Source organism: Aulonocara stuartgranti (assembly GCF_965226115.1).
Source record: "Aulonocara stuartgranti genome assembly, chromosome: 4".
Lineage (NCBI taxonomy): Eukaryota > Metazoa > Chordata > Actinopteri > Cichliformes > Cichlidae > Aulonocara > Aulonocara stuartgranti.
Genome location: NC_138942.1, coordinates 38,098,364 through 38,125,769, shown reverse-complemented (window position 1 = coordinate 38,125,769; position 27,406 = coordinate 38,098,364). Strand labels below are relative to the sequence as shown.

The 27,406-nt window shown below is 43.0% G+C and overlaps 2 protein-coding genes across 8 annotated transcripts in view; both read left to right on the top strand.

The window, feature by feature from the left end:
* The window catches only part of LOC309704945 (protein NLRC3-like), a 39,162-nt gene extending 15,406 nt beyond the window's left edge, over nt 1-23,756 (top strand). Inside the window, exons 5-9 of one of the 2 annotated variants that reach the window (XM_082530464.1) lie at nt 7,155-7,396; nt 7,500-9,303; nt 10,809-10,982; nt 21,828-22,001; nt 22,662-23,756. In XM_082530464.1, the coding sequence (XP_082386590.1) occupies nt 7,155-7,396; nt 7,500-9,303; nt 10,809-10,982; nt 21,828-22,001; nt 22,662-22,674 (2,407 nt within the window). In that variant the 3' untranslated portion in view covers nt 22,675-23,756. The remainder of the gene's footprint in view (nt 1-7,154; nt 7,397-7,499; nt 9,304-10,808; nt 10,983-21,827; nt 22,002-22,661) is intronic. The other variant, XM_082530465.1, reaches the window with a different exon arrangement.
* Nucleotides 1-27,406, top strand: part of LOC309704922 (NACHT, LRR and PYD domains-containing protein 12-like) — a 191,542-nt gene that overhangs the window by 90,946 nt on the left and 73,190 nt on the right. For 5 of the 6 annotated variants that reach the window (XM_082530429.1, XM_082530428.1, XM_082530430.1 and 2 more), the window contains 4 exons: nt 13,450-13,626; nt 15,774-15,950; nt 18,096-18,272; nt 19,302-19,478. In XM_082530429.1, the coding sequence (XP_082386555.1) occupies nt 13,450-13,626; nt 15,774-15,950; nt 18,096-18,272; nt 19,302-19,478 (708 nt within the window). The remainder of the gene's footprint in view (nt 1-13,449; nt 13,627-15,773; nt 15,951-18,095; nt 18,273-19,301; nt 19,479-27,406) is intronic. The other variant, XM_082530432.1, reaches the window with a different exon arrangement.

Below are 27,406 nucleotides of genomic sequence, written 5' to 3'. Positions count from 1 at the left end.
AATGAAAAAATATTTAAGTGTGCTGCCATATAATATAATCTAAAATTTGGGAGTCCAAGGCCACCACAAGTCTTATGTTTAACAAGATGTTTTTTGGAAATTCTAGGAACCTTACCCGAGCACACAAAGAAGGATACAATAGATTCCAGCTTTTTAAAATATGACTGGGGAATGCACACTGGGATTGACTGAAAGATGTACAAAAATCTGGGCAAAACTACCATTTTGATGGCATTAATCCGCCCCACCATGGAAATTGGCAATGTGATCCAAAACTCAATATTCTTCTCCAATTGATTAACTTTTCTATCCCAATTTTGCTTTAAAGTTGTGACACCTTACGTGTGACTGTGATACCAAGACATTCAATCTTATCTAGCGCTATTCTAAATGGAGTATTATGCAGATAAGCCATGTCCACCCCATCCGACAGAGGCATAAGTTCACTTTTCGTCCAATTTATCTTATACCCTGAGAGAGAGCCAAATTCGTTAATAAGCTGCAATAGTGGACTGATCGAGGTCTTTTGATATGAATAAGACTACATCATCAACATAAGCAGAGAACTTATGAGGAACACCCTGATGTATAATCAGTAGTATATCAGAACTTAGCCGTATACGAGCTGCTAAAGGTTCTAGGGCCAGGGCAAAAATAAAAGGAGAAATGGGATCTCCCTGTCGCGTGCCCCTGTGCAATCGAAAATGGTCCGATACATCATTATTAGTCCTTACCGAGGCCATAGGTCCTTTGCACAAAATTCTAATCCAATTGATAAAAGAATCACCAAATCCAAATTTGGATAATACAGTAAACATATACGGCCACTCGACCTGATCAAAAGCTTTTTCAGCATCCAAAGCTATTACCACAGAATCATCTGAACACCTAGCAGGACTATATATGAGATTAAATAATCTACGCAAATTAAAATAAATGTAGCGGTTAGGGATAAACCCTGTTTGATCCGGATGGATAAGTTTAGCAATATGATCTTTAAGGCGGTTTGATAACACTTTTGTTAATATCTTGGTCTCAACAGAAAGGAGAGATATAGGCCGATAGGACGAGACAGACATAGGATCGCGATCTTTTTTAAGAATCAATGAAATTACACCATGATATAATGAACTTCGCAAAGAGCCAGACAATTTTGAATAGTTAAACATACGCAAAATCAGAGGGGCTAGCAATGAGGAGTAAGCTTTATAAAACTCTGCTCCAAAACCATCTGGCCCAGGGGCCTTATTATTTGACATCTGTTGAATAGCTGTCTTAATCTCATCTAATGTGAAGTCCGCCTCCAAATCTGCAACTGCCTCATCGTCTAATTTTGGGAGATCACACTTTTCCAGAAAGTCCTCAATTAATGACTGACTCGCAGAACTCTTAGAGCTATAAAGATCATGATAAAAATCTTCAAAACACTTGTTTATTTCTTGGGGTTTCTAGTGGTCCGCCCATGTTTGTTGTTGATTGATAGTATCGTTTGTGATGCTTGTGTTTTTCTAAGTAATCTTGTAAGTAACCTATGAGGCTTATCACCCAATTCAAAAAATGTTTTGAAAAAACTCAGGGCAATCAAAGTTAGGACCGTATACGTTTACAAAAGTGACGGGTAAGGAGTTCAAGAGACCTGTAAGAATTAGGTACCTTCCCCCTGGACCCACAGTAACTGTGCTTTGACAGAAAGGAATATTCTTCCTGGACAAAATTGCAACCCCTCTTGCTTTAGCTCCAAAATTAGCATTGTATGCCTGACCCAACCAATTAGCACGGAGCACAGATTGAACTTTGCGCTTAGCATGTGTCTCCTGTAAAAAAATTATGTCAGGTTGCAATAGTTAAAGGTGTGCAAGAACTTTAGCCCTTTTTACAGGATTACCCAGGCCTTTCACATTCCAACTGACCAACCTCAGTGTAGTCTTATTGAATGTGTTTAACATAAATGTTACTTATCCTAATTTGACTAGCTAACCAGTAGTTATACACTCTGTACCACCATAGAACAAAAACATCCAAACATAAAACACTAAGAACAGTCCCACCAAAAATGAGGGGCCTCCCCAATTGAAGCCCTTCTCCACCCAACATATCCAATAGGAACATAGTAGTAGCTACAATCCTACCCCTTACCCATCCCGCAACCCCACACCAGCAAAGGGAGATTTATAAGACACTTTATAAAAGAAAAAGAGAAAATTCAGATAAATGAAAAACAAAAGCCGTATAAACCATATATGTGTGAGCTTTACTAGGCTCCCATACAGCAAATCAAAGAGTAAACAAAGACCCTGAGGGCTTATACTGTCCATATTGTAGGAAGTAATAACAGCAATAATACTGACCTAAGCTGTATGAGCCCACATCAACACGCCCATAAGAACAGCAAAAATAAGGCTTATGCAGAAAAAACATATACCTGAGGAAGTAAACCGTTGTGTTAAAAAGCCCTACTCATTTGTACCCACGGCCAGTTTCTGGTCCAGGAATCTTTTGGCTGCCTCCGGCTTATCAAAAGTCTGTGTGACCCCGTCCAGCGTCACCCGAAATCGAGCCGGATGACTAAAGCTGTAGCGTAGATTGGCCGCCCTGCACCGTTTGCGGATTTCTTCAAACTTCTTGCGCCGTGCCAGCACCTCCGCGGTCAGATCTGGAAAGATGAAAACTTTCGCCCCGTCGTACTGCAGCGCAGCTTTTTGTGCTGCCAGCCTCAGGATACGCTCGCGGGTTTGATAGTAGTGCAGCCTTACAATTAAAGGACGAGGCTGGTCCCCGTCAGCTGGCTTGGGGCCCAGGGCACGGTGTGCTCTATCCACCACAACCCTGCCCGTGAAGTTCTCACTCCCCAGGAGCTTAGGAATTAGCTCAGAAGCAAAGTCCAGTGGGTTTCCTTTCTCTGTCCCCTCCGCAACTCCAAGGATCCTGATATTCTGTCGTCTTGACCGCGACTCGAGGTCATCCAATTTTTTGTGATGTAAATCGTATCCTTTCTGGAGTGAGTCGCAGAGCGCCTCTAAAACGGCAATCCTCTCGTCATGCCCATTTACAGCTTCCTCAATATCATGTATCCTCCCATTTAATGTGGAAAGAGTGGTCTCCACAGCGTTCATCGTGGTTGAAATAGCAGTTAATTTGCTATCAACCGAAGTCTCCAATCTAGCAATTGCACTCATTATGTCGGCCGACGTCGGGTTAGCTACTTGGGAAGTCACGGGGCTAATTGCACTTGGCTCCTCAGCTAGCACGTGCTCGTTAGCCACACTCGCTGGCTCACCTTCATCTTCTCCAATTTTCTCAGTCTTTTCACGGGCTTTTGAAGCTTTAGGTTTCGTCATTGTTATAAAATATATACAAACGTCAGGAATCAACAGAAAGGTGTCATAAAAAAGGAGGTTATGAGTAAAAAATTATAGGCTGGTGCGGAGCTCTTCCAAGAAACGTTGTGTTTGCTGGATGGAGGAGGACAAATAGTTTTTCCCTTCAGTGACACTTCAGCAGCTGGGGAGATGTTTGTCTTTATGAAGGTTTATGGATTATTGTTCTTACTTTGGTTAATTTTCCATCTAACATTTAAAGTAAATTTCCAGGTGAATAAAAGATCTTCAGCTGCAGCCTCTGTGATGTTTCACAGTCTGAAAGTAACAAATTCAAACAAAGGCTTAATATACGTGTGTATTTGATATAACGCCAACAAGTACAAATAGGTGTTCTTACAGGTCTTAATCATAGAGCTCTGATAAGTCTGGTGACTTTCACAGTCAGCAGTTTTGCTGCCTTTTATTTTATATTGGCCTTTTTAAAGCCCTTCAAAGTCTCCCACATTCATACAGAGCTTTTAATAGCAAACTCCTTTACTGTCCGTCTCCTCTCACACACGATCACACGACTGATTTGTCTGCAGCAGCTGTGTTACTGCTAGTATTTTATTATGTGTGTAATCTCCTCATATTGTTCCTGTGGTTTAGTTTGACTTCCTCCTGCAAACTCAGCTGCTCTGTTGCTGATACACGTCTCCATGAATATGATTGATCAGATGCTGCCAACACCACGTGTTTCATGTGAACGCTCAGCTGAAACCCTGGGTTGACTTATCGAGTTAATAACAAGCTTCACGTGACTGTGAATGCTAAAGTGAATCCAGATAAAGGGAAGAGACCCTGCTAATGTTGGACTCACTTCTTAGTGTAGATCCCAGGAGGAAGTTCAACATAGCCAGCCATTCTTTGTGCTACCTCGACCAAACCTGAGACCACAGTGCAGAATAATGATTATCATCTGTCTCTGTCAAGGACATTTAAAATCCACAAATAACAAAAATAATTATATTTGATCATTAAAAATCTCTTTTCACTTAAAAAAGCATGAGCACACTGGTGGATTATAAAAACATGAAAACTCGTTAACAGTAAAGTTAATTTAGGCGTAAACAAAGAGGCAAACATAGTTAAGTAGAAGGACTGATGTTGGTGTTAAAATACCCTCTTATATCTGAAATGCTGATTGAACTTTCTCCAAAAGTTAATTCTGTTCATCTGGAAAATTCTCATGACCATTGATCAACAATCACTGATCAATGGCCATGAGTCCCATTCACAGAGAGTTGGGGAATGGCTGCAATCACAGCATTGTAAGATGGTGACTGATGGACCCTTAGGCCCCCTCCTCTATTCAGAGATGGTCTTTCCCTTTTCACGTAAATGGCCTCCTTGACTCCGCCCTCAAACCAGCGTTCCTCCCTGTCCAGGATGTTACATCCTCATCATTGAAAGAGTGTCCACTGGCCTGTAGGTGTAAACAGACTGCAGAGTCCTGGCCTGACGAGGTGGCTCTTCTGTGTTGTAGCCAGAGGTTGTTTGGTTTCCCCGATGTATAAATCCTGACAATCCTCCTGCACTTAACAGCGTACACTATGTTACTCTGTTTGTGTCGGGGACCCGATTTGTGGGGTGGACCAGTTTTTGGGGCAGGGTGTTTTGGGTTTAAAAGACACAGAGACCCGGTGTTAGAGCTGCACGATTAATCGTTAGAAAATCGCGATCTCAATTCATACTTATGTGCGATCTCATTTCCAAATGACAACAATTTTTAAAAAAAAGAAAAAAAAGACGATGATTGTACCGCATTTTGATCCGGGACGTACTCTGCATGAAAACAAGCGCTCACTCTTCCTGCTCAACAAATGACAAGGGCGGAGCCTTATACCACGTGATACAGAAGCTGTGCCGTGTGACGCTAAAATTAGCAGGAAAAAACAACGGAGAGCACGTCAGGGATGACGAGAAAGTGACTGGAGAAAATCCGTCCCGGTCAACCACCCAAACATCAATAACGGAACCTTATACAGCGCTTCCCTATACCCGTCGAACTCCCGCAGGCACAAAGAAATTACGGAGGCTATCACTTATCACCTGACCACAGATATGGCTCCATCAACACTGTGCAAAACGAGGGATTTAGGAAAATGATCAACACCCTAGACAAATGCTACACAGTGCCAACTATTTTTCTATTGTTGCACTACCTGCTCTATACACGCAGCGTCGAGCAACGGTGGAGACGGAATTTCAAGCAGTACATTTTCGGCAACGACAAAATGTGAGACATTTGTTGTTTTTATGTTTATTTATTGTTTTTATGTTCAGTCTCAACTGTTACGAAGTTGATGTGCAGTTAATAAGTGCAATAAATATTTATACTGGAAAAGAAAATCGTGAGAAAATCGTGATCTCAATTCTAAGCCAAAAAATCGTGATTCTCATTTTATGCAAAATCGTGCAGCCCTACCTGGTGTTTAGAAAAAATGCATCTCAACTGCTCCGATACTCCTGACACATACGGGATCACTACAGGTTTTCTCTTGGGCAGCGGTTGTCCTTCTCTCCTGGATCGGCTGGAGCTTTCTTTAGGAGCCTTTCCAGCTTTGACAAAAGTCCAGCTGGGATAACCACATTTATGCTACGTCCAGATGAACAGAATCAACTTTTGGAGAGTTACTTTCCTGGATGATTGAGAAAGCATCAAGACGTTCCTCCTAAAGTGTTATTCAGTGTTGTGACAGTCAGCTGCTTCAGCTGCTGCTGGGATGGGCCGTGGCAAAGAGAACAGAGAAAATCAAAATCAGAGTTTCTCTCTGAATTAAAAGCAAGGAAACAGCAATATATTCTACATGGTGAAACTGATGGTTTCTGGTGTTTGGGTCTGTTTTTCTGTATTTCTGCAGATAAAGTTTAAACTCAGATGAATTATACCATCAAATGTTAAAGGAAAATATCAGGATGAGTGTCTGTGAGCTGAGAAGGACGTGAAGCGAGCAGTTTATCCCAGAGCTGAAGCTGCTCTGTGTGCAGAGATGAGCTCAGATTCCTGCTGTGATTGATCAACAGTCACAGAAATGCAGACTTGTAGTTATTACTGCAGTATGGTCACAGCAGATACTGATAAACATGTATTATGAGGATGGATGATCAAGTTTCTCACTCTCTCCTTTAAATCTCAGTTTTTTTCTTCTTCACAGTTTATCTGTTAATTTATTAATGAATAACACTGAAAGAGTTTCTGTTATATTTCCCCTTGAACATCACCTTATTAGGGCGGCATTAGGAAATAGCCCCCCTCCAAAGAATGAATAAATGAATGATGATAATAATAAAATGATTAAAAAGCAGAGCTCAGAGTGGTAGAATGGTCAAACATGGATCCACGGGTGGTTCAACTGCATTTGGTGACGTGACTAAAGCAAATCTTTCAAATAATCCCACCATCAACGGGATGTTGTCTCCTTTACTACGGTTACTTTACTTGGTCACCGTGTGAATTTCTTTGAAATGAACCAAATTCTTTTATTTGTTGGTTGTTGCATATTTAACCTCTACAGTCAGGAAAGGAGGAGATGAGGCCTCAACAATGTTGGGTTGTAGCTGTGGTTCAGGTTAGAGTGAGTGTCCATGGAATAAATGTAAGTCAGTGAACTGGAAACATGACTGTGTTCAAACTTTGTTTTCCTTTTTGTAATGAGTCTAATCAAAGGTGGACAGAAGTATCTCCACTTTGACTTTTCTGTGTCACCATCACAGCTTCTGCACAGTGTCATCAAATCTGGATGTTTGTCACTAACAGTCAATGTTTTTAGTGATAAAGAAATGTGTTCACAGAGGGAGGAAGAGGAAAAGGAGTGGTGTCTGTGAGGAGGAGCAGCTGTCCTGCTGTGCTTTGTGTCAGGACGTCCTGAAGGATCCAGTCTCTACCAGCTGTGGACACTGGTTCTGCAGACAGTGCATCCCCTCATACTGGGACCAGTCTGCTTCATCAGGAGACTCCTCCTGTCCACAGTGTGGAGAAAGATCCAGAAGCAGAGCTGGACTGCAGACAGCCAGTCAGAGCAGCTGTGTACAAAGTAAGACTGAACATCTGTCTGCTGATGGACTCATTTCTGAAAACTGGACTTCTTGTGTTGTTCAGACATTGAAGAGTTTTCTTTCTGTTTTTCTTTCTTTCAGCAGATGTTGGTGTGCAGGAGGTTTTAGATGAACATAAGGTCAGTCTGAGGAGGAGATGTGAACGTGTGACTGAAGGAAGTGATGAAACAGGAAGTAGAACCCTCCTCAACACCATCTACACTGAGCTCTACATCACAGAGGGACAGCGTTCAGAGGTTCATACCCAACATGAGGTGAGGCAGCTGGAGACTGCTTCCAAGATGGACGCCCTCCATGACGCTCCAATCAGGTGCCAGGACATCTTTAAAGCCTTACCTGACCAACAGAGACCCATCAGAGTGGTTCTGACCAACGACGTGGCTGGTGTTGGAAAAACCTTCTCAGTGCAGAAGTTCACTCTGGACTGGGCAGAGGGCTTGGAGAACCAACATGTCAGTGTGGTGGTTCTGCTTTCATTCAGGGAGCTGAACCTGATCAGAGATGAGCAGTACAGTCTTCTGGAGCTGCTCCATGTTTTCCATCCAACATTACAGAAGGTCTCAGCAGAGAAGCTGGCTGTCTCTCAGCTTTTGTTCATCTTTGACGGCCTGGATGAAAGCAGACTTTCATTGGATTTCACCAACAGGAAGCTGCTGTCTGATGTCACACAGAAGTCATCAGTCAGCCAGCTGCTGACAAACCTCATCCAGGGGAATCTGCTTCCCTCGGCTCTCGTCTGGATAACTTCCCGACCTGCAGCAGCCAATCAGATCCCTCCTACATGTGTTGACAGGCTAACAGAAGTACGAGGCTTCACTGACGCCCAGAAGGAGGAGTACTTCAGGAGGAGATTCAGTGATGAAGAGCTGTCCAGCAGAATCATCTCCCACATGAAGACATCCAGGAGCCTCCACATCATGTGTAGCATCCCAGTCTTCTGCTGGATCACTGCTACAGTTCTGGAGCACATGTTGACTACAGAGCAGAGAGGAGAGCTGCCCAAGACCCTGACTGACATGTACTCACACTTCCTGCTGGTTCAGACAAAGAGGAAGAAGAACAAGTACCACGAGGGACATGAGACGAGTCCACAGGAGCTGACGGAGGCTGACAGGGAAGTTCTTCTGAAGCTGGGGAGGCTGGCGTTTGAACATCTGGAGAAAGGAAACATCATGTTCTACCAAGAAGACCTGGAGCAGTGTGGTCTGGATGTGACAGAGGCCTCGGTGTACTCAGGAGTTTGTACAGAGATCTTCAAAAGAGAGTGTGTGATCTTCCAGAAACCAGTCTACTGCTTTGTTCATCTGAGCATTCAGGAGTTTCTGGCTGCTGTCTACATGTTCCACTGTCACACCAATAGGAAGACAGAGGTGCTGAAGAACTTCCTGGAAAATAATCCAGATGATCCTTACTATTACATTTCATTTTCTGATGATTTGCTTATGAGAGTCATGGAGAAATCCCTCCAGAGTAAAAATGGCCACCTGGACCTGTTTGTCCGCTTCCTTCATGGCCTCTGTCTGGAGTCCAACCAGAGACTCTTAGCAGGTCTGCTGGGTCAGACAGAGATCAGTCCAGAAACCATCCAGAGAGTCGTCAACAACCTGAAGGAGATGAACAGTGATAAAATCTCTCCTGACAGAAGCATCAACATCTTCCACTGTCTGATGGAGATGAACGACCTCTCAGTACATCAGGAGATCCAAGAGTTCCTGAAGTCAGAGAACAGATCAGAGAGACTCTCTGAGATCCAGTGCTCAGCTCTGGCCTTCATGCTGCAGATGTCAGAGGAGGTTCTGGATGAGTTGGACCTGCAGAAGTACAACACATCAACAGGGGGACGACTGAAACTGATTCCAGCTGTGAGGAACTGCAGAAAGGCTGGGTGAGTCCAGATGTGATCATTAACATCATTGATCAGTGTAGGTTAGAAGTTTAATTTTGAAAATAAAATCAGATTGTAACCACAAAGTGTTTGTGTCCGTACGCTGCAACCTTCCACACCATTCCTTTATTGTACAGACTCAGCAGCAGCTCCATGGATCCCAAATCCAAGAGTGGAGAACAGATTTGAAGTGTGTCACATCCATGCAGTCACAGCTGTTTCCACCATGTTTCCACTGATATTGATCCTGTTCAGTGACACGTTTCATATCAGTGAATATGTTCTTTAGGACGTCCACTGACATGTTTAAGTGTCCTGCTGGAAATCACTCAAATCATCCATGAAATCCATGAAAAATCCTTTTAGTGTTTCTAACTTCACCCTCTGTCCTCTCTCTCTCTCCATCCTCCTCACTGCTTCTTTCACTGATAATCACACAAACATCGTATTCAGCTACAAAATAACACAATAACATCATCTGATGATCGTTATTATAAGAGCAGGATCCATGTTTGATATCAGAGTAACACACTGCTTGGTTATGTGCAGTCATCATCAGTGACTGTGGGTCAAACAGAAGCTCTCTGATTGGTTGCTGACCTTGGTCACCTGTCCACTCTCACCTGTTTCTGTTGCTCTCTCTTTGCTGTCTCCATCCTCTCTCTCCTTTCTCTCCCTCTCTGTCTTTGTACCGTCACTCAGGTCCAATGGAAACAGTGACCTTTACAAACCAATCAAAGACAAACTGATCCATGTCAGGTTATAACAATATTCAAAGTGAATACAGGCTGCTGCTGGACACAGACAGGTAACATCATTTTGACTTGCTGTCACCTGGATCTGGACTCATAAACACTGAAGCCCTGAACAGGAATACAAATCATTTTCTGCCAACTAGCGACACAGCAGCAGATAATGGCTCAGAAAGCTAAAATGAGCCAATCATTTCTGTGTTTAGTTCCCCTGAAATCAGATGTGATATCAGCAGCTGTGAGTCCATCATTATTGTCCAGTGATGAGATTTCTGCTCCGTTTGGTAACAGTCAGCAGGTTTTTCCTGCGTGTGGACGTGAACAGTCGTACCTGACAGCAGGTAGCAAACAGAGATCATCTTTCCAGCTGGAACTCTTCACTGAGCTCAACTCATTCAAATGTTCTGGAGTCAAAACAGGAAACAATCCAAATGTGTGTCTTCACTCTGACTCTGGATCAGATCTCAGTGACAGACTGTGGACATTATGGAAGCCTAAATGTGACACCATCTTCCTCCTTCATCTACAGATTAAAGCCAAACAAAGATTCTCATTAAAAGTCTGCAGGTCTGAGAGAGACTCAGTCGTTGTGTCATGTCAAACACAGTAAGAGGAGCTGAAGCACAGATGTGAAGAGCAGATTCATCAGATTATGACCTCACTCTGTTTTGTCTTCATATACATTCAGTCTGTGTTTATAATGCAGATTTTCTGCTTTTATAATAACACATTTTATATTTTCTATCATCACAGACTGACTCACTGTGGACTCTCAGAGACTCACTGTGAAGTTGTGGCCTCAGCTCTGAAGTCCAACCCCTCCCATCTGACAGAGCTGGACATGAGCGAGAACAAGCTGCAGGATTCAGGAGTGAAGCTTCTGTGTGCTGGACTGCAGAGTCCAAACTGTCGACTGGAGACTCTGAGGTGAGTTCACTGTCTGCAGCTGTTGTAGTTTTTCTATATTTCAGGTCTTTGATGTTTGAAACTTTCTTTAGTTCCTTTTTTTTTTTTTTTTTGCCTGTCCCATTTGGTTCTTTATCCGTCAGAATTGTTGTCTGAAGACCAACAAGGAGACACAATGGATTTACTTTGCCAAATGGATCATCGTGGCATTGCCGTATTGGTCCATTTGATCGACCTTTGTTTTTATTATTTATTTTATTTTATTTTCAGTTGTTACAGACGGGACAGACATGAGTGAGGGACAGGAAAGGGAGAAAGAAAGAGGAAGGAAAAGAAAAACAGAAGGGGAGAGGGACAGTGAGAAAGGGGTGGGGGGTGGGGGGGGGGGGGAAATCTCCTGGATCACCTGTTGAGAGAAAAAGAAGAGAAAACAAGCAAAAAAAACAGCAACATACTAAACACAACACCATCACGTTAATCTAGTGTAAACAGCAGTAAATACTAAATATTGAATGTTGTTGTGCAGCAAGCAGGACCGACAGCGCACAATGTGCTTGGAAATAGCACCAATAGAGGTGTAGTTTATGTCTATGAACAGTGAACACCCGTGTGCACACCTGTGTGGATCAGCACGCTTGTATTCAAAAGGTTTCTTCATGTAATGGTCTGCTAGAGGATGTAAAGAGCCATAGCCCCGCCCCCCAGGGCATGAAGCAGGCATGGAGGAGATCCAGGCCCCAGACATCCAGAGGCCCCAGAGTGCGAGAGCCCAAGGAGGACCACCGGAGGGGCATCCGTGCCACCCTCCTGGAACTTTCTTTAGTTCCTAAATGTTCAGGATGTGTCTGAAGACAAATGTGAAGAAGTTTGAGTGCTTTCAGAAATGTTGAGTCTTTCCAAACGACTGAACAACAGTTTTTTCTTTTGGCTCCAAACAGAAGTGACAGGCTTGAGCAGGGTTCATTTAAAGGCTGACAGAAGTGGAGTGGTGACGGGGAGATGTTTGACAGGACAGTGTTTCAGCCTCCACAGGTTCATGTTGTGCTCCATCAGTCAGTGAAGATGAAGTCAGTGCTGATGAGGCTGTAGAGTGTGTGAGGGATGTGAATGAGGATGATGACGATCTGATGATAGCAGATAAAAACAGGCTGCAGAGACTTTGAGCCATACAGGGCACACAGTGTGTGTACAGAACAGCTGAAATCATTATGGAGGCCTCACTGGAATATGGAAGCATCACAGTACAGCTTCAGTGAAGCTTTAAAGTCTCTGATATGAGATGAGAAATGAAGCAGCCAGAGCTTTTTCATGAGTGGAAACCCACTGTGACTGTGAGCTGCTGCTACAGCCTCCAGATTAGCCAGCAGCTCATCCTGCTCAACATTTCCTCACCAACTTTAATGGAAGTGTGATGTTTTCAGCTGGAGTGATGGTCAGGGTGGCTTCCCTCTCCTCTTCTTCTCCTCTTCCTCTTTCATTTGTAAAGCCACTTCTGCTGCTTTCATTCATTTGGAAGTCCTGTAGCTGAGTTTGGGAGAGACTAACAGCCTCGGCAGCAGAGGGGAGAAAGGCTGTAACACCACCACTTTACTCTGTTCTACCTGTCACATCATTTTATCAGGAAACAAATATGCTCATGTTTTTACTATGTTTGTCTTGAAGATGTAAGAAGATCACATGGTGCTTTTTATTATTGTGTTGGTTTGTTTCCTGTCTCTTGGATGGAGCCCAGCTGTGCGTGGCCCCTGGGCCTGTGGTCAGAGTGTGTGCTGGATAATCCGGCCCAGGATGAGGCCAAACTGACATGGGATGAAATGTCTGTCACATAATTGAGCTTAGTGTTGTTTCATTTCTGCACAATTTAAAACCAACCAAAACTTTGCTCTGTCTTTTCTGTGTTATACTGTAGACTTTCTTTGATACTGTGTCCAAAAGGAGCAGCTTTTACTTTGAAGGGGAGCCGTCAGTTTCCTCTTCAGGTTGGATGATGGAAGCAAATGAGTGTGTGATGTTCTTTCAGTGTTGCACTTTGTAGACGCTCCCTGAGCACTGGTCTCACAGCCAGCTGCACATAGAGACCAGTGTTGTTAGTCCAGGTCAGAAGATGACTTGTTGCAATGAAAATGAGCTTGTAGTTTGTCTGCTTTAATAATGTGACTGGAAAAAGGTGTTGGACTTCAAATATGTCCGTTTCTGTCACACTTCACCTTTAAAAGTGAAGCCATGTGGTTCCTGGAAGGAAAAACACGACTTTTTCAAGTCTTTGTCCTGTTTTTATGAGAAATGTACGACTTTAATGTGAAACATTCAGAGTTTTTTCTCTTGTTGTGTTTGTTTGAAGCTGCTTCCTGTTGGCTTCAGCTGTTTGGAGTTTCCATTTTCTAAACTTCTACATTCTGAACCTTCTTCAGCTCTGAACAGATGATGAAACACTGAATGCTTTCAAGCTCTTTGTCTAATAAACTTACATCTTTCATTCTTTATACAGATTGGTGAGCTGTGGTTTGTCAGGGATCAGCTGTTATTATCTGGTAGCAGCACTGAAGTCCAACCCCTCCCATCTGAGAGAGCTGGACCTGAGCTACAACAACAAGCTGAAGGATCCAGGAGTGAAGCATCTGTGTGGTTTCCTGGAGAGTCCACGTTGTCGATTTGAAACTCTGAGGTCAGTCAGCATGTTTTAGTTGTGCTGAGATGAATATGATTGTTGTGCTGACACTAAACTGCAGACATCAGGCTGATATTATACTGATCCACACTGAGGATCTTCATGGTAAAGTCTGTTTTCTTCTTCTCTGGTTTAGTCCATTGACTGCAGCAGAACAATGTTCACATTTCAAACAGTGAGACTCAACGTATGGCCCGCGGCCCACACGCGGCCTGCCCACCTTTCCTGATTCAGAGAGAGGGGACCCTGATTAACTGTGTAGCTTCTTCCTCACAGTTCTAAGTATCAGACACAACAATGAATCATCCACAGCTGACTGTCTTTAGCAGGTCAAAGGTCACGGCACACAGCAGACAGTGGGAAATATTCTAACTCTGATCATTTATCAGCACATATCCATATGTATAAAAACAAAGCTGACACTGTGAGACCTGATCAGAGGTGTGATCATCACAGCAGAGGCCTTTGTGTCAAAGTCACTGAGGATCAAACAGAAACACATGAAGCAGGTTTTCCTGTTCTGGCTTTTTATAGCAGATAAGCTTCAAAATCTTCTGCAGTCGATGAAAAACTGAAGCAAACCATGAATCAACATGTGAACATGAGCTGATGCTGCTGAAGTGAAGCAAAGTTACAGAGGTTTGATTACAGACACAGCTGAGAGTTTGTAATCTGTCATCATTTTAAAAGGTTTAAATTTCTTCAGTATTGAACAGCAGAAATGAGGCTTTGTTTTCGGAGGCTGACAGCAGTGAACACAACAGCAGACTGGTGCGTAATAAGCAGTGAATCATGCAGGAAACAGATTTTTGAAGGTAAACTGTTCTTGAAGCACACTGAGAGAGAGAGAGAGCTGTGCAGGAAGTAAAGGTCAAAGTCAGAGAGAATTCATGACGATGTTCATCAAACGTAAAGCAGAGTTTGGATCTTCTTCTGCTGCTGCTTCACTCAGTTTTGGTTGGAGACAGATGAAACCTGCAGCTTCAGGATCTGTGAGCTGTCCACTGTCAGCCCCGACGGCGTGTCCGTGTACGTGCCGTCGAGTGAACGATCCACGCTCTGTGTTTCCATCTTTGTGTGTTTAGCTGCTCTCATTTACTGTTTTAGCTGTTTGGTTGTTGTTGAAATACTTTTGGGAGCTTTAAGCTGAGATTCTGGCAAAATACATTAATATTAAACATCGATTCAGGATTGAATGAATCAACATCGCTTTATTCAAATTAAAACCATTTAAATGGGAACATGAATTTTTTACAGCCGCCTCTAATGCTGGGTAATGTCAGCTGGTCCATGTGCAGCTGGCTGTGAGGCTCAGGGAGTGTCTACAAAGTGCAACACTGATAGAACATCATCCATAAATATTGAGTAAGAACTGGACTCTCATACAGCGAGACTCAAATGCCTTTAAACATCAGCTTATCCTGCTGATCCAAGTCCAACACTGAGTTTGTAAAAACATGTTTGTCAATCATTTTGTTTGGTTTCTGAGGAAAAAGATTCAATAACTTGCTGCTAATACACAACATTTCATCATATTTCCTCATAACCCTCTTTTGTCTGACCATTTGATCCCATTTGAATTTGCAATAAAGGATCCACAGAGTTTGGTGACAATGATGACAGTAGATGTTTGTGTGAAAGTGCTGGAAGCAAATGAGTGTGTGATGTTCTTTCAGTGTTGCACTTTGTAGACGCTCCCTGAGCACTGGTCTCACAGCCAGCTGCACATAGAGACCAGTGTTGTTAGTCCAGGTCAGAAGATGACTTGTTGGAATGAAAATGAGCTTGTAGTTTGTCTGCTTTAATAATGTGACTGGAAAAAGGTGTTGGACTTCAAATATGTCCGTTTCTGTCACACTTCACCTTTAAAAGTGAAGCCATGTGGTTCCTGGAAGGAAAAACACGACTTTTTCAAGTCTTTGTCCTGTTTTTATGAGAAATGTACGACTTTAATGTGAAACATTCAGAGTTTTTTCTCTTGTTGTGTTTGTTTGAAGCTGCTTCCTGTTGGCTTCAGCTGTTTGGAGTTTCCATTTTCTAAACTTCTACATTCTGAACCTTCTTCAGCTCTGAACAGATGATGAAACACTGAATGATTTCAAGCACTTTGTCTAATAAACTTACATCTTTCATTCTTTATACAGATTAAGGGACTGTGGTTTGTCAAAGATCAGCTGTGATTATCTGGCAGCAGCTCTGAAGTCCAACCCCTCCCATCTGAGAGAGCTGGACCTGAGCGACAACTACAACCTGAAGGATCCAGGAGTGAAGCATCTGTGTGGTTTCCTGGAGAGTCCACGTTGTCGATTTGAAACTCTGAGGTCAGTCAGCATGTTTTAGTTGTGCTGAGATGAATATGATTGTTGTGCTGACTCTAAACTGCAGACATCAGGCTGATATTATACTGATCCACACTGAGGATCTTCATGGTAAAGTCTGTTTTCTTCTTCTCTGGTTTAGTCCATTGACTGCAGCAGAACAATGTTCACATTTCAAACAGTGAGACTCAACGTATGGCCCGTGGCCCACACGCGGCCTGCCCACCTTTCCTGATTCAGAGAGAGGGGACCCTGATTAACTGTGTAGCTTCTTCCTCACAGTTCTAAGTATCAGACACAACAATGAATCATCCACAGCTGACTGTCTTTAGCAGGTCAAAGGTCACGGCACACAGCAGACAGTGGGAAATATTCTAACTCTGATCATTTATCAGCACATATCCATATGTATAAAAACAAAGCTGACACTGTGAGACCTGATCAGAGGTGTGATCATCACAGCAGAGGCCTTTGTGTCAAAGTCACTGAGGATCAAACAGAAACACATGAAGCAGGTTTTCCTGTTCTGGCTTTTTATAGCAGATAACCTTCAAAATCTTCTGCAGTCGATGAAAAACTGAAGCAAACCATGAATCAACATGTGAACATGAGCTGATGCTGCTGAAGTGAAGCAAAGTTACAGAGGTTTGATTACAGACACAGCTGAGAGTTTGTAATCTGTCATCATTTTAAAAGGTTTAAATTTCTTCAGTATTGAACAGCAGAAATGAGGCTTTGTTTTCGGAGGCTGACAGCAGTGAACACAACAGCAGACTGGTGCGTAATAAGCAGTGAATCATGCAGGAAACAGATTTCTGAAGGTAAACTGTTCTTGAAGCACACTGAGAGAGAGAGAGCTGTGCAGGAAGTAAAGGTCAAAGTCAGAGAGAATTCATGACGATGTTCATCAAACGTAAAGCAGAGTTTGGATCTTCTTCTGCTGCTGCTTCACTCAGTTTTGGTTGGAGACAGATGAAACCTGCAGCTTCAGGATCTGTGAGCTGTCCACTGTCAGCCCCGACGGCGTGTCCGTGTACGTGCCGTCGAGTGAACGATCCACGCTCTGTGTTTCCATCTTTGTGTGTTTAGCTGCTCTCATTTACTGTTTTATCTGTTTGCTTGTTGTTGAAATACTTTTGGGAGCTTTAAGCTGAGATTCTGGCAAAATACATTAATATTAAACATCGATTCAGGATTGAATGAATCAACATCGTTTTATTCAAATTAAAACCATTTAAATGGGAACATGAATTTTTTACAGCCGCCTCTAATGCTGGGTAATGTCAGCTGGTCCATGTGCAGCTGGCTGTGAGGCTCAGGGAGCGTCTACAAAGTGCAACACTGATAGAACATCATCCATAAATATTGAGTAAGAACTGGACTCTCATACAGCGAGACTCAAATGCCTTTAAACATCAGCTTATCCTGCTGATCCAAGTCCAACACTGAGTTTGTAAAAACATGTTTGTCAATCATTTTGTTTGGTTTCTGAGGAAAATGATTCAATAACTTGCTGCTAATACACAACATTTCATCATATTTCCTCATAACCCTCTTTTGTCTGACCATTTGATCCCATTTGAATTTGCAATAAAGGATCCACAGAGTTTGGTGACAATGATGACAGTAGATGTTTGTGTGAAAGTGCTGGAAGCAAATGAGTGTGTGATGTTCTTTCAGTGTTGCACTTTGTAGACGCTCCCTGAGCACTGGTCTCACAGCCAGCTGCACATAGAGACCAGTGTTGTTAGTCCAGGTCAGAAGATGACTTGTTGGAATGAAAATGAGCTTGTAGTTTGTCTGCTTTAATAATGTGACTGGAAAAAGGTGTTGGACTTCAAATATGTCCGTTTCTGTCACACTTCACCTTTAAAAGTGAAGCCATGTGGTTCCTGGAAGGAAAAACACGACTTTTTCAAGTCTTTGTCCTGTTTTTATGAGAAATGTACGACTTTAATGTGAAACATTCAGAGTTTTTTCTCTTGTTGTGTTTGTTTGAAGCTGCTTCCTGTTGGCTTCAGCTGTTTGGAGTTTCCATTTTCTAAACTTCTACATTCTGAACCTTCTTCAGCTCTGAACAGATGATGAAACACTGAATGATTTCAAGCACTTTGTCTAATAAACTTACATCTTTCATTCTTTATACAGATTGGTGAGCTGTGGTTTGTCAGAGATCAGCTGTGATTATCTGGCAGCAGCACTGAAGTCCAACCCCTCCCATCTGAGAGAGCTGGACCTGAGCTCCAACAACAACCTGCAGGATCCAGGAGTGAAGCATCTGTGTGGTTTCCTGGAGAGTCCACGTTGTCGATTTGAAACTCTGAGGTCAGTCAGCATGTTTTAGTTGTGCTGAGATGAATATGATTGTTGTGCTGACACTAAACTGCAGACATCAGGCTGATATTATACTGATCCACACTGAGGATCTTCATGGTAAAGTCTGTTTTCTTCTTCTCTGGTTTAGTCCATTGACTGCAGCAGAACAATGTTCACATTTCAAACAGTGAGACTCAACGTATGGCCCGCGGCCCACACGCGGCCTGCCCACCTTTCCTGATTCAGAGAGAGGGGACCCTGATTAACTGTGTAGCTTCTTCCTCACAGTTCTAAGTATCAGACACAACAATGAATCATCCACAGCTGACTGTCTTTAGCAGGTCAAAGGTCACGGCACACAGCAGACAGTGGGAAATATTCTAACTCTGATCATTTATCAGCACATATCCATATGTATAAAAACAAAGCTGACACTGTGAGACCTGATCAGAGGTGTGATCATCACAGCAGAGGCCTTTGTGTCAAAGTCACTGAGGATCAAACAGAAACACATGAAGCAGGTTTTCCTGTTCTGGCTTTTTATAGCAGATAACCTTCAAAATCTTCTGCAGTCGATGAAAAACTGAAGCAAACCATGAATCAACATGTGAACATGAGCTGATGCTGCTGAAGTGAAGCAAAGTTACAGAGGTTTGATTACAGACACAGCTGAGAGTTTGTAATCTGTCATCATTTTAATAATGTGACTGGAAAAAGGTGTTGGACTTCAAATATGTCCGTTTCTGTCACACTTCACCTTTAAAAGTGAAGCCATGTGGTTCCTGGAAGGAAAAACACGACTTTTTCAAGTCTTTGTCCTGTTTTTATGAGAAATGTACGACTTTAATGTGAAACATTCAGAGTTTTTTCTCTTGTTGTGTTTGTTTGAAGCTGCTTCCTGTTGGCTTCAGCTGTTTGGAGTTTCCATTTTCTAAACTTCTACATTCTGAACCTTCTTCAGCTCTGAACAGATGATGAAACACTGAATGATTTCAAGCTCTTTGTCTAATAAACTTACATCTTTCATTCTTTATACAGATTGCAGAGCTGTGGTTTGTCAGAGATCAGCTGTGATTATCTGGCAGCAGCACTGAAGTCCAACCCCTCCCATCTGAGAGAGCTGGACCTGAGCTACAACTACAACCTGAAGGATTCAGGAGTGAAGCATCTGTGTGGTTTCCTGGAGAGTCCACGTTGTCGATTTGAAACTCTGAGGTCAGTCAGCATGTTTTAGTTGTGCTGAGATGAATATGATTGTTGTGCTGACTCTAAACTGCAGACATCAGGCTGATATTATACTGATCCACACTGAGGATCTTCATGGTAAAGTCTGTTTTCTTCTTCTCTGGTTTAGTCCATTGACTGCAGCAGAACAATGTTCACATTTCAAACCTGCAAAGAAGAAGAAAAATCCTCCACTGGATAATTCACTGTGAAACTCTCAAACTCTTCATTCCACCTTAAAGTCTGTGTGACACTGAAATCCAAAGCAAAATGTGCGTTTGCTTTACAGACAGCAGTCCAACACAAACATACACACATCATCCAAACACCGTCCAACATCCAAATCTCCTCCACTGCCAGCATGAATGATGGGAAAGAGAAGGAGGAACACTCTGACATTCAGGGTTAGAATGAGTTTCATGAAGCAGACTGTGAAGATCAAAGCTGCATTAGAAAGCTTACATGAATGAATGAGTGGACAGAAGTGGACAGAGATCATCTGAAGCACTTCAAAGGCTTTAAATCAGCACATTTCTCTTTATTCTTTATCAACTCTGTTAGTTTCTCTCAGTTTTCTGTGGAATGAAGCTAACAGCAGGCTAATAAGATGCTGACCAATAGGTTTCTATTAAAGGTTGTAATTTGCATATGAAAAAGTGCTTTGGCTCAGCAGGGATCAGCTTACAGGTAGAATACAGCTGCTGGATGGGATCAGCATGTCATAGCTATCTACCAAACTGCTAACTGGGGGATTTCAGGCCATCTATGGATCATTTTTGCTAACTGTTTATTCAGCTTAGGCTCACAGGGCTGCAGCCTGTGCCCTAGCTGTCATAGGGCAAGAGGCGTGGTCCACCTGCACAGGTGAGCAGTCCATCACAGGGCCAACAGAGAGCGACAGAGAAGCACTCTCTCACATCCACACCTACAGCCAATGTAGAAGCACCAATGAACCTAAGCAGCATTTCATTGGACTGTGGGAGAACATCCAACCTCCACAGAAAGGCCCAGCTGACCAACAAGCTTCAACCTACAACCTTCTTGCTCTAAGGCACTAGTGCTAACCACTTTTCCCCATCTCAGCCCAAATCCTGCATCTTCCTGTTTCTGACTCCAGGCCAGCTCCACTAACACTTTCTCATCAGACACTGCCACCTAGTGGAGGAAGTCTTAGTTCCATTTGAAGCTTCAGATTACAGTTAGTTCCTTTACAAAGAGGTGGAGGTGGTGGGGCCACAGCACCATCATCACTGAGTGCCATAGGACACTTAACCTTTGTTTCCATATGCTGGGAACTTCCTGTTGTTCCAAGGAGGACTGGAAAATGTTCCTCACAGCACACTTCAATCATTTCCCTCCCACAGCATCAGGACCAGGGCTTTTTCTCTCTTTGGTCCCACTAAGAGATTTCCACACAAACACCTCATCAGTGGGACTCTCAGAGCTACCAGCCCTTTGCTACAATCACAAAGCTCTTCATTAAAATCAATGATATCAAAGCTGGAATCAAATGAGTCCAAGTCTTCTGCTGATTCAGCATCACATTCATCTTTGCTCCTTGTTCTGCATCCCCACCATGGACTTCATTCCTTTCCAAGCCAGCCTTGAGTGTCCTTTATTCAGCTCATCCTCTGCTTTACTTTTACACCTGATTTTAGCTGCTTTATCTCTCTTTCAACAGGTTTCTGTGCCTCAATCTTTTTCTTCTCTCCCTCATAACAAGACAGCTTCTTCTGCCTGAGAACATGTTGGAGTGATTTACTAATCCAGGGCTGCTTATTGGGGAAAATACTTCCTGTTTCCAAAGTAATCCCCATTTTTCCCAGAAAGAAATGTAAGTAGAAATCGATGATCTAAGTGAGAACATGAGCCTTTAAAAAGTCCCAGTGGGTGCAGTCAAAGCAGTCCCTCAGTCCCAGTATAGAGTCTTTGGTCCAGACTGGAACAACTGTGTGCCCAGTTTGAGCTCTCTTCAGTCCTGTGACCTGACAGACCCAGAGGGGCCATCACATCACATTTAGAAGCTCCCCTGATGGAGCCACAACACATGTCCAATACTTAGTCTGTCTTGTTGGACCAACTGGAAGAAATGATTCAAGGACTTAGTCACAGAACAGAGATTCAAATCTCCAAAATCCAACTGGCTGCATCAGGACATATAGTCTGAAACTCTGCACAGTTTCCTGTTTGAAGCTGCTTCCTGTTGGCTTCAGCTGTTTGGAGTTTCCATTTTCTAAACTTCTACATTCTGAACCTTCTTCAGCTCTGAACAGATGATGAAACACTGAATGATTTCAAGCTCTTTGTCTAATAAACTTACATCTTTCATTCTTTACACAGATTGATGAGCTGTGGTTTGTCAAAGATCAGCTGTGATTATCTGGCAGCAGCACTGAAGTCCAACCCCTCCCATCTGAGACAGCTGAACCTGTGGGGAAACAACCTGAAGGATCCAGATGTGAAGCAGCTGTCTGATCTTCAGCAGAGTCCAGACTACAGACTGGAGACTCTGTGGTGAGTAGAGTGATGGAGTGAGTGGGTGGTGCTGTCAGCAGTATTGTACTAAACACAGTCAGTATGAAACAAAGATCCAGTGTTTCCTGTAAAGCTGCAGCTTCTCAGTGAAGCTGTGAGAGGAGAACGGTGACAGGCTTCAGGATTGGACACAAACACTTCCTGTTTCTCACCTTTATGGTCACCATGGTAACGGCTGACACGCTCTGATCAAACACTGTCAACAGCCAATCAGCTCTCTGAACAAAGCAGCACGCAGACGAATGACTGCATTAATTTCCGAATTTAAGGCAGTGAAGAACACAGTCTGTAGGTGAGGAAGAGTTTAGTGAGAGCAGATGTTTGGATGGAATTCCTCCAGTTAACAGCTGGAACTGTCCATCTGGATTGTTGGGGTTCCTACAGAGCTCAGAGTGGACACACCAAGGTTCTTCTAATGAATGAAAGTCCAAACTAAAACTAGGAGTCAAAAACATTTTCATCAACTTCAATAAAAATCCAAAGATTAGAGAAAGTGAAGCAACAATGAGTCCTAGTACAGTCCCAGCACTGACGTCCCTGCTGCTCTTTATACTGGATGTGCTGCATCACTGACTGACAGCTGATGAAGAGTCTCTGGAAACACTCGTTTATCTCCTCTGCTCTTCCTTCTCTCTGCAGGTGGAGGCGATGATGGTAAACAGGACGGTGTGTGTGCTGAGAGAGGAGCAGCTGTGTCCTGATGATCCAGAGAGGTTGAAGCAGCAGCAGCTTGTGTGTAGAGACGCTCTGACTGGGCCATGTTACTGGGAGGTGGAGAGGAGAGCTTCATCCAGCAGTGACTGACAGAGGAATGAAGTGCAGATGACTGTCAGTGCTGCAGAGTGAACTGCTCTGAGAACAGCTCCACTGTCAGACACAATGTAGAGTCCAGCATCAGCCCTGTGTGTCCCTCTGGATCTGACAGAGGATCATCAGTGTATCTGGACTGCTCTGCTGCTGCTCTGTCCTTCTACAGTCTCTGCACAGTCTCTGTCTGACTCTGACTTCAGACCCTCCTGGATCAAACTCACCTGGAAAGACTTTCAAACATCACTCAATAGATTTGAATACAGAACATATTTGATATATACTGTAGATGTACTGTAGAGTTGCAGTTTGTCACTTGTAAATACAGTCTGTGAGCAGCTGTGAGCTGAAAGATCTTTCTAGAAACACGAAATGTTTTCACTCTTCTGTTGCTTTTTCATATATTTCCACAACATTAATATTGATCCCACCTGTCTCACCTGTTTCATGCTTTTAGACATAAGAACAGGACACCTGTGATCTGAGCGCTGCTGTGGTTGCTGTGCTGCACGTCTTCATTTAGATAACAGAGACATCTAGTGGTTCAGAGGGAGAACTGCAGGAGGTGGAGCTGTGTTTTAGCATGGAAAACTTTTTATCTTTTAGGCGCAGATACAAATATGACAAGTATCAGTGTGAGATACAAAAGGTCACATCAGTCAGCAGAGGGAACAGTGATCACACAGCAATGTACGAATAGAAACAACAGTGAATCTGGACATGTATACAGATGGAAGCAAACAAACAGGATGTAACACTACATTAAAGCCACAAATGGGAAGAAAACAAACCCAAAGGAAAATATATTTGATCTCAAGAATCCAAGTCAGAGGTTGTGGCCTCGTACACATACCTCGGTATTGTGGTTGATGACAGTCTTTCCTATAAGCCACACATTGAACATCTAATAAAGACACTGAGGCTGAAGTTGGGCTTCTCTTCCAGGAACAGATCATGTTTCACAGGAAAAAGCTTGTTGCTGCCACTTTTTTTCTTTTACCCGCCCTGGATTACAGTGACATGATTTATTTGAATGACTCTGCTTGCTCTCTTAATCTGTTGGATTTTGTCCATCATGGGGCTTGCTGTATGTATATATATATATATATATATATATATATATATATATATATATATATATATATATATATATATATACTTACAATACCTACAATACCTAGCTTTTGGTTAAGTATAGATAGTTTGACGATTAGGAATCTGCCCTCTGGATCTATAACTGCATCGAGTACTGTGAAATTAATATTTTTATGTATTAGAATTGCTACTCCTCTTTGTCTAGAATTATAACAAGCTGAGAACACATGAGGAAACTCAGGTGTTAAGTTTGTTCAAACCTGTGACAGGCATGTGGGTTTCTCGTAATAAAACAACGTCTGCCTGTAATGTTTTAAGTTGGTTAAGTATTTTTAACCTTTTTTCCGTAGAGCCAGCTCCATGCACATTCCATGTGACAAATCTTAGCATGCCCATAGTTGTGTGTTTGTGGCTAATGATGTACGCTGTGTGTCTCGCTTAGACGGGTGAGGAAAATGGAAACACAACATTTTTTTTTGTAAGTAAAGAGAAGAAAATGCGCGGCAAGAAGCTCCATAGGTCTGACTATGAGTGTGCATAATAACTAATATGAGCAAATGTGTGTGGCTGTCCTATATCTGTGTGCGCTGTGTGGCTGTTGTCAATGTGTTGCCTTTAAACGCATGTGTGTGCGTGATTGTGCAGAGTGGATGGATAGGGAAACAGGTGATCGACATAGTGATAGAAAAGAGAAGCAAATAAACCAAAGAGCAATTTGAGCGACAAGAGAGAGACGGGAAAAAGAAATAAAAACGGAAACATTCCAATTAAAGCGTTGGCAGAGAGTGACAGTGACGTTATACTAAATTAGCAAACTGAAATTACATAGTTAAGCAAAAGTTAAAACAAGAGAGTGTGAGTGAAGAGGATAGTGTAGCGGATTCTTATCTGGTGTGCGGACAATACAGCCATGGAGTGATGCCGGGGTCACGGTAGAGCTGTCCGTCCACGTAGAGCCGGTCCACGGCGATGACAGCCCGGGAGCCTTTCTGGATAAAACTACGTCGGACTGGGAAGAGGACCCTGCGTCGTTCCAGGATCTCTCTGGGGAACTGGTCGTTCACGCTAAAATCCCTTCCTTTCAGCTCTCTGCCGCGACTCTTCACCTGCTCCTTCTACTTGAAGTGGCCGAATTTGGCTACAATAGGACGTGGTCTCCCGCTTCCTGTCTTCGGATCCCCGATGCGATGCAGTCTTTCGAACCCTATGTTTTTCACCGTGTCCTCCGGCAGCTTCAGTTGGATTTTAATGAAGCTTCTCACGGTCGTTTCCGGGTCCTCTCCGGCAGACTCTGGAATACCAGAAAACACCAGATTATCTCTCATGCTACGGGCTTGTAAATCTATAACGATCTCTTTTATTATTTTATTTTCTATGTTTAATTGGGTCAAATTTTCGGTTAGAGATTTGACCGAGTCCCGTAGCGTGGCATTTTCCGCAGCAAGTGTTTCCACCTGCCGCTGGCTGAACTCCAGGGATTCTCTCAGAGATTTAAATTCCCGGTGTAGGATCTCCACCAGGGACAGCCTCGCATCAAAACTGGACAATCACTTATCGATTGACTCCAGGATGTCGACGATATCTTTGCCTGCAGGCGATGTTGTGCTGGGGGAGTCTGCCGGGCAATATCTTTTAGATGACGGCGTCTCAGCTTTGGCTGGGGAGGATGCGCTCTGGGCCTTCTTCATTACTAAATCTTGGAAGCACCGGTCGATGTAATCTTGGAGAGCGTCTAAACTCTCCTCGTTGTCCTCCAGGGTGTTAGAGATGATAGAACAGATGTTGTTAGTTATATGACAATTGGTTAGTTTATTTGGTAATACTGAAGCTTAAAGAAACTTTATTAAATTTTACGCTACCATCCGCTTTTTTTCCGCCAAATCTCCGGCGTCTGACGTCACCTGCAACATGGGTCGCTTACCTTTTCCCGTCACTTCCGTCACTTACCTCCACACCTAAGTGACGTGCGAAACGGCTCAAAAGCTGCAACATAAATATGGAGAGTAACACCAGAATTTCAACTAGAAGAGGTTTTATTTTCAACTATGTAACAAGTTAGCTAAAATAGCTGGTACCACAAAGACGAAGACTAGTGTGGCTACCAACACAGCTCACATTAACAGTGCAGTGGATCCTGCTTGTGCCGTGACGTTCAGGACTGCAAACCGAGCAGCATCACTGACTTTCAGCTTGTTGTGTTTGTGGATACATGACTGACTTTAATTATCCACAAAATCATCACATCTCTGTAGGATTAAGGTCGACTATTGAACGCCGTATATTTGAAAGTAAAGGCTTTAAAACCAAGTTAGTACAAACGTCACTAATGTCACATAACTCTGCCGACATGTGGCCAACAGTCATGTTTTAATGTTCTTCATTATTAAACATTCGCACATAAATAAGTGACGTCATATTCAGTACTTACTTTTTAAATATTTGCTCTTCGGCCGCTCCGCTTCAGCCCACACCCACTGCCGTGCTATGAAGTCTGGGATATGTTGGGCCACGAAGGCTACACCGACCCATCCTTAAAATTCAGGGAAATGAAGGACGCATTTGAGGGCCGCATTTCGAGCAGCCTTTGAATTGGGACAGCCTTCGTCGCGTCGCTGTGACGTAATCGGCCTTAAAATGCGGCCTTTAAGGCTGCAGACCCTGAATCAGGAAACAGCCTGTCTCTGTGTGTTGGCCCTGCGACAGGGTGTACTCTGCCTCTTGCCCTGTGACAACTGTGATAGGCTCCAGCCAGGATAAGCAGAAGCGAATGGATGGATGGATTTTTAAGGAATAACATCTAAAATAAATAAACAAAAATGGTACAGCAAAATATTATGTAAAATATGATCATACTTAAACCCATATCTGAAAATTTATATTTAATTAATTTTGAAAAACATTTTGTCAAAGCAATTCAATAAACACTCCACGATTCAGGCTCTAAAGCATTAACTCATCATAACTCTTGAAACACAAAATATTTGAACTATTCCTGAAAGCTCAAATATTTTGTGTTTCAAGAGTTATGATGAGTCTCTTGGAAGTGTTGAAATTCTTTCAGCTGAACAAATGGTTATGGTAGTTACAGGTGTTTAAAAAAACTTTGCAAGCTATCATAACACTATGCATAGCTTCTCCAAACCCTTTCATGTCTGCCACATGTGCTCATGTGAAAAGCACAGTTGGGCTCAGTGGTGCTGGACAGTGAGCACCGGGTCCACTGTGGAGGACGTGAGGCCCTGAGACCACCCTGATGAAGTCTGTTTCTGGTTGTTTGGTCAGAGACATTCGTGCTGTGTGGATCTGGACAAACTCATCCTGCTCCTCCTTACACAAAGGAGCAAATACAGGTCTATATATAGAAATATCTATATATAGACATAAGAGGTGTCTTATTACCAAGGAGTCGCAGAATAAACATCCCATAAAAAAACTCTCTCAAGACTGTCACAACCTTATTCTTACCAAACATTGTGACGGCA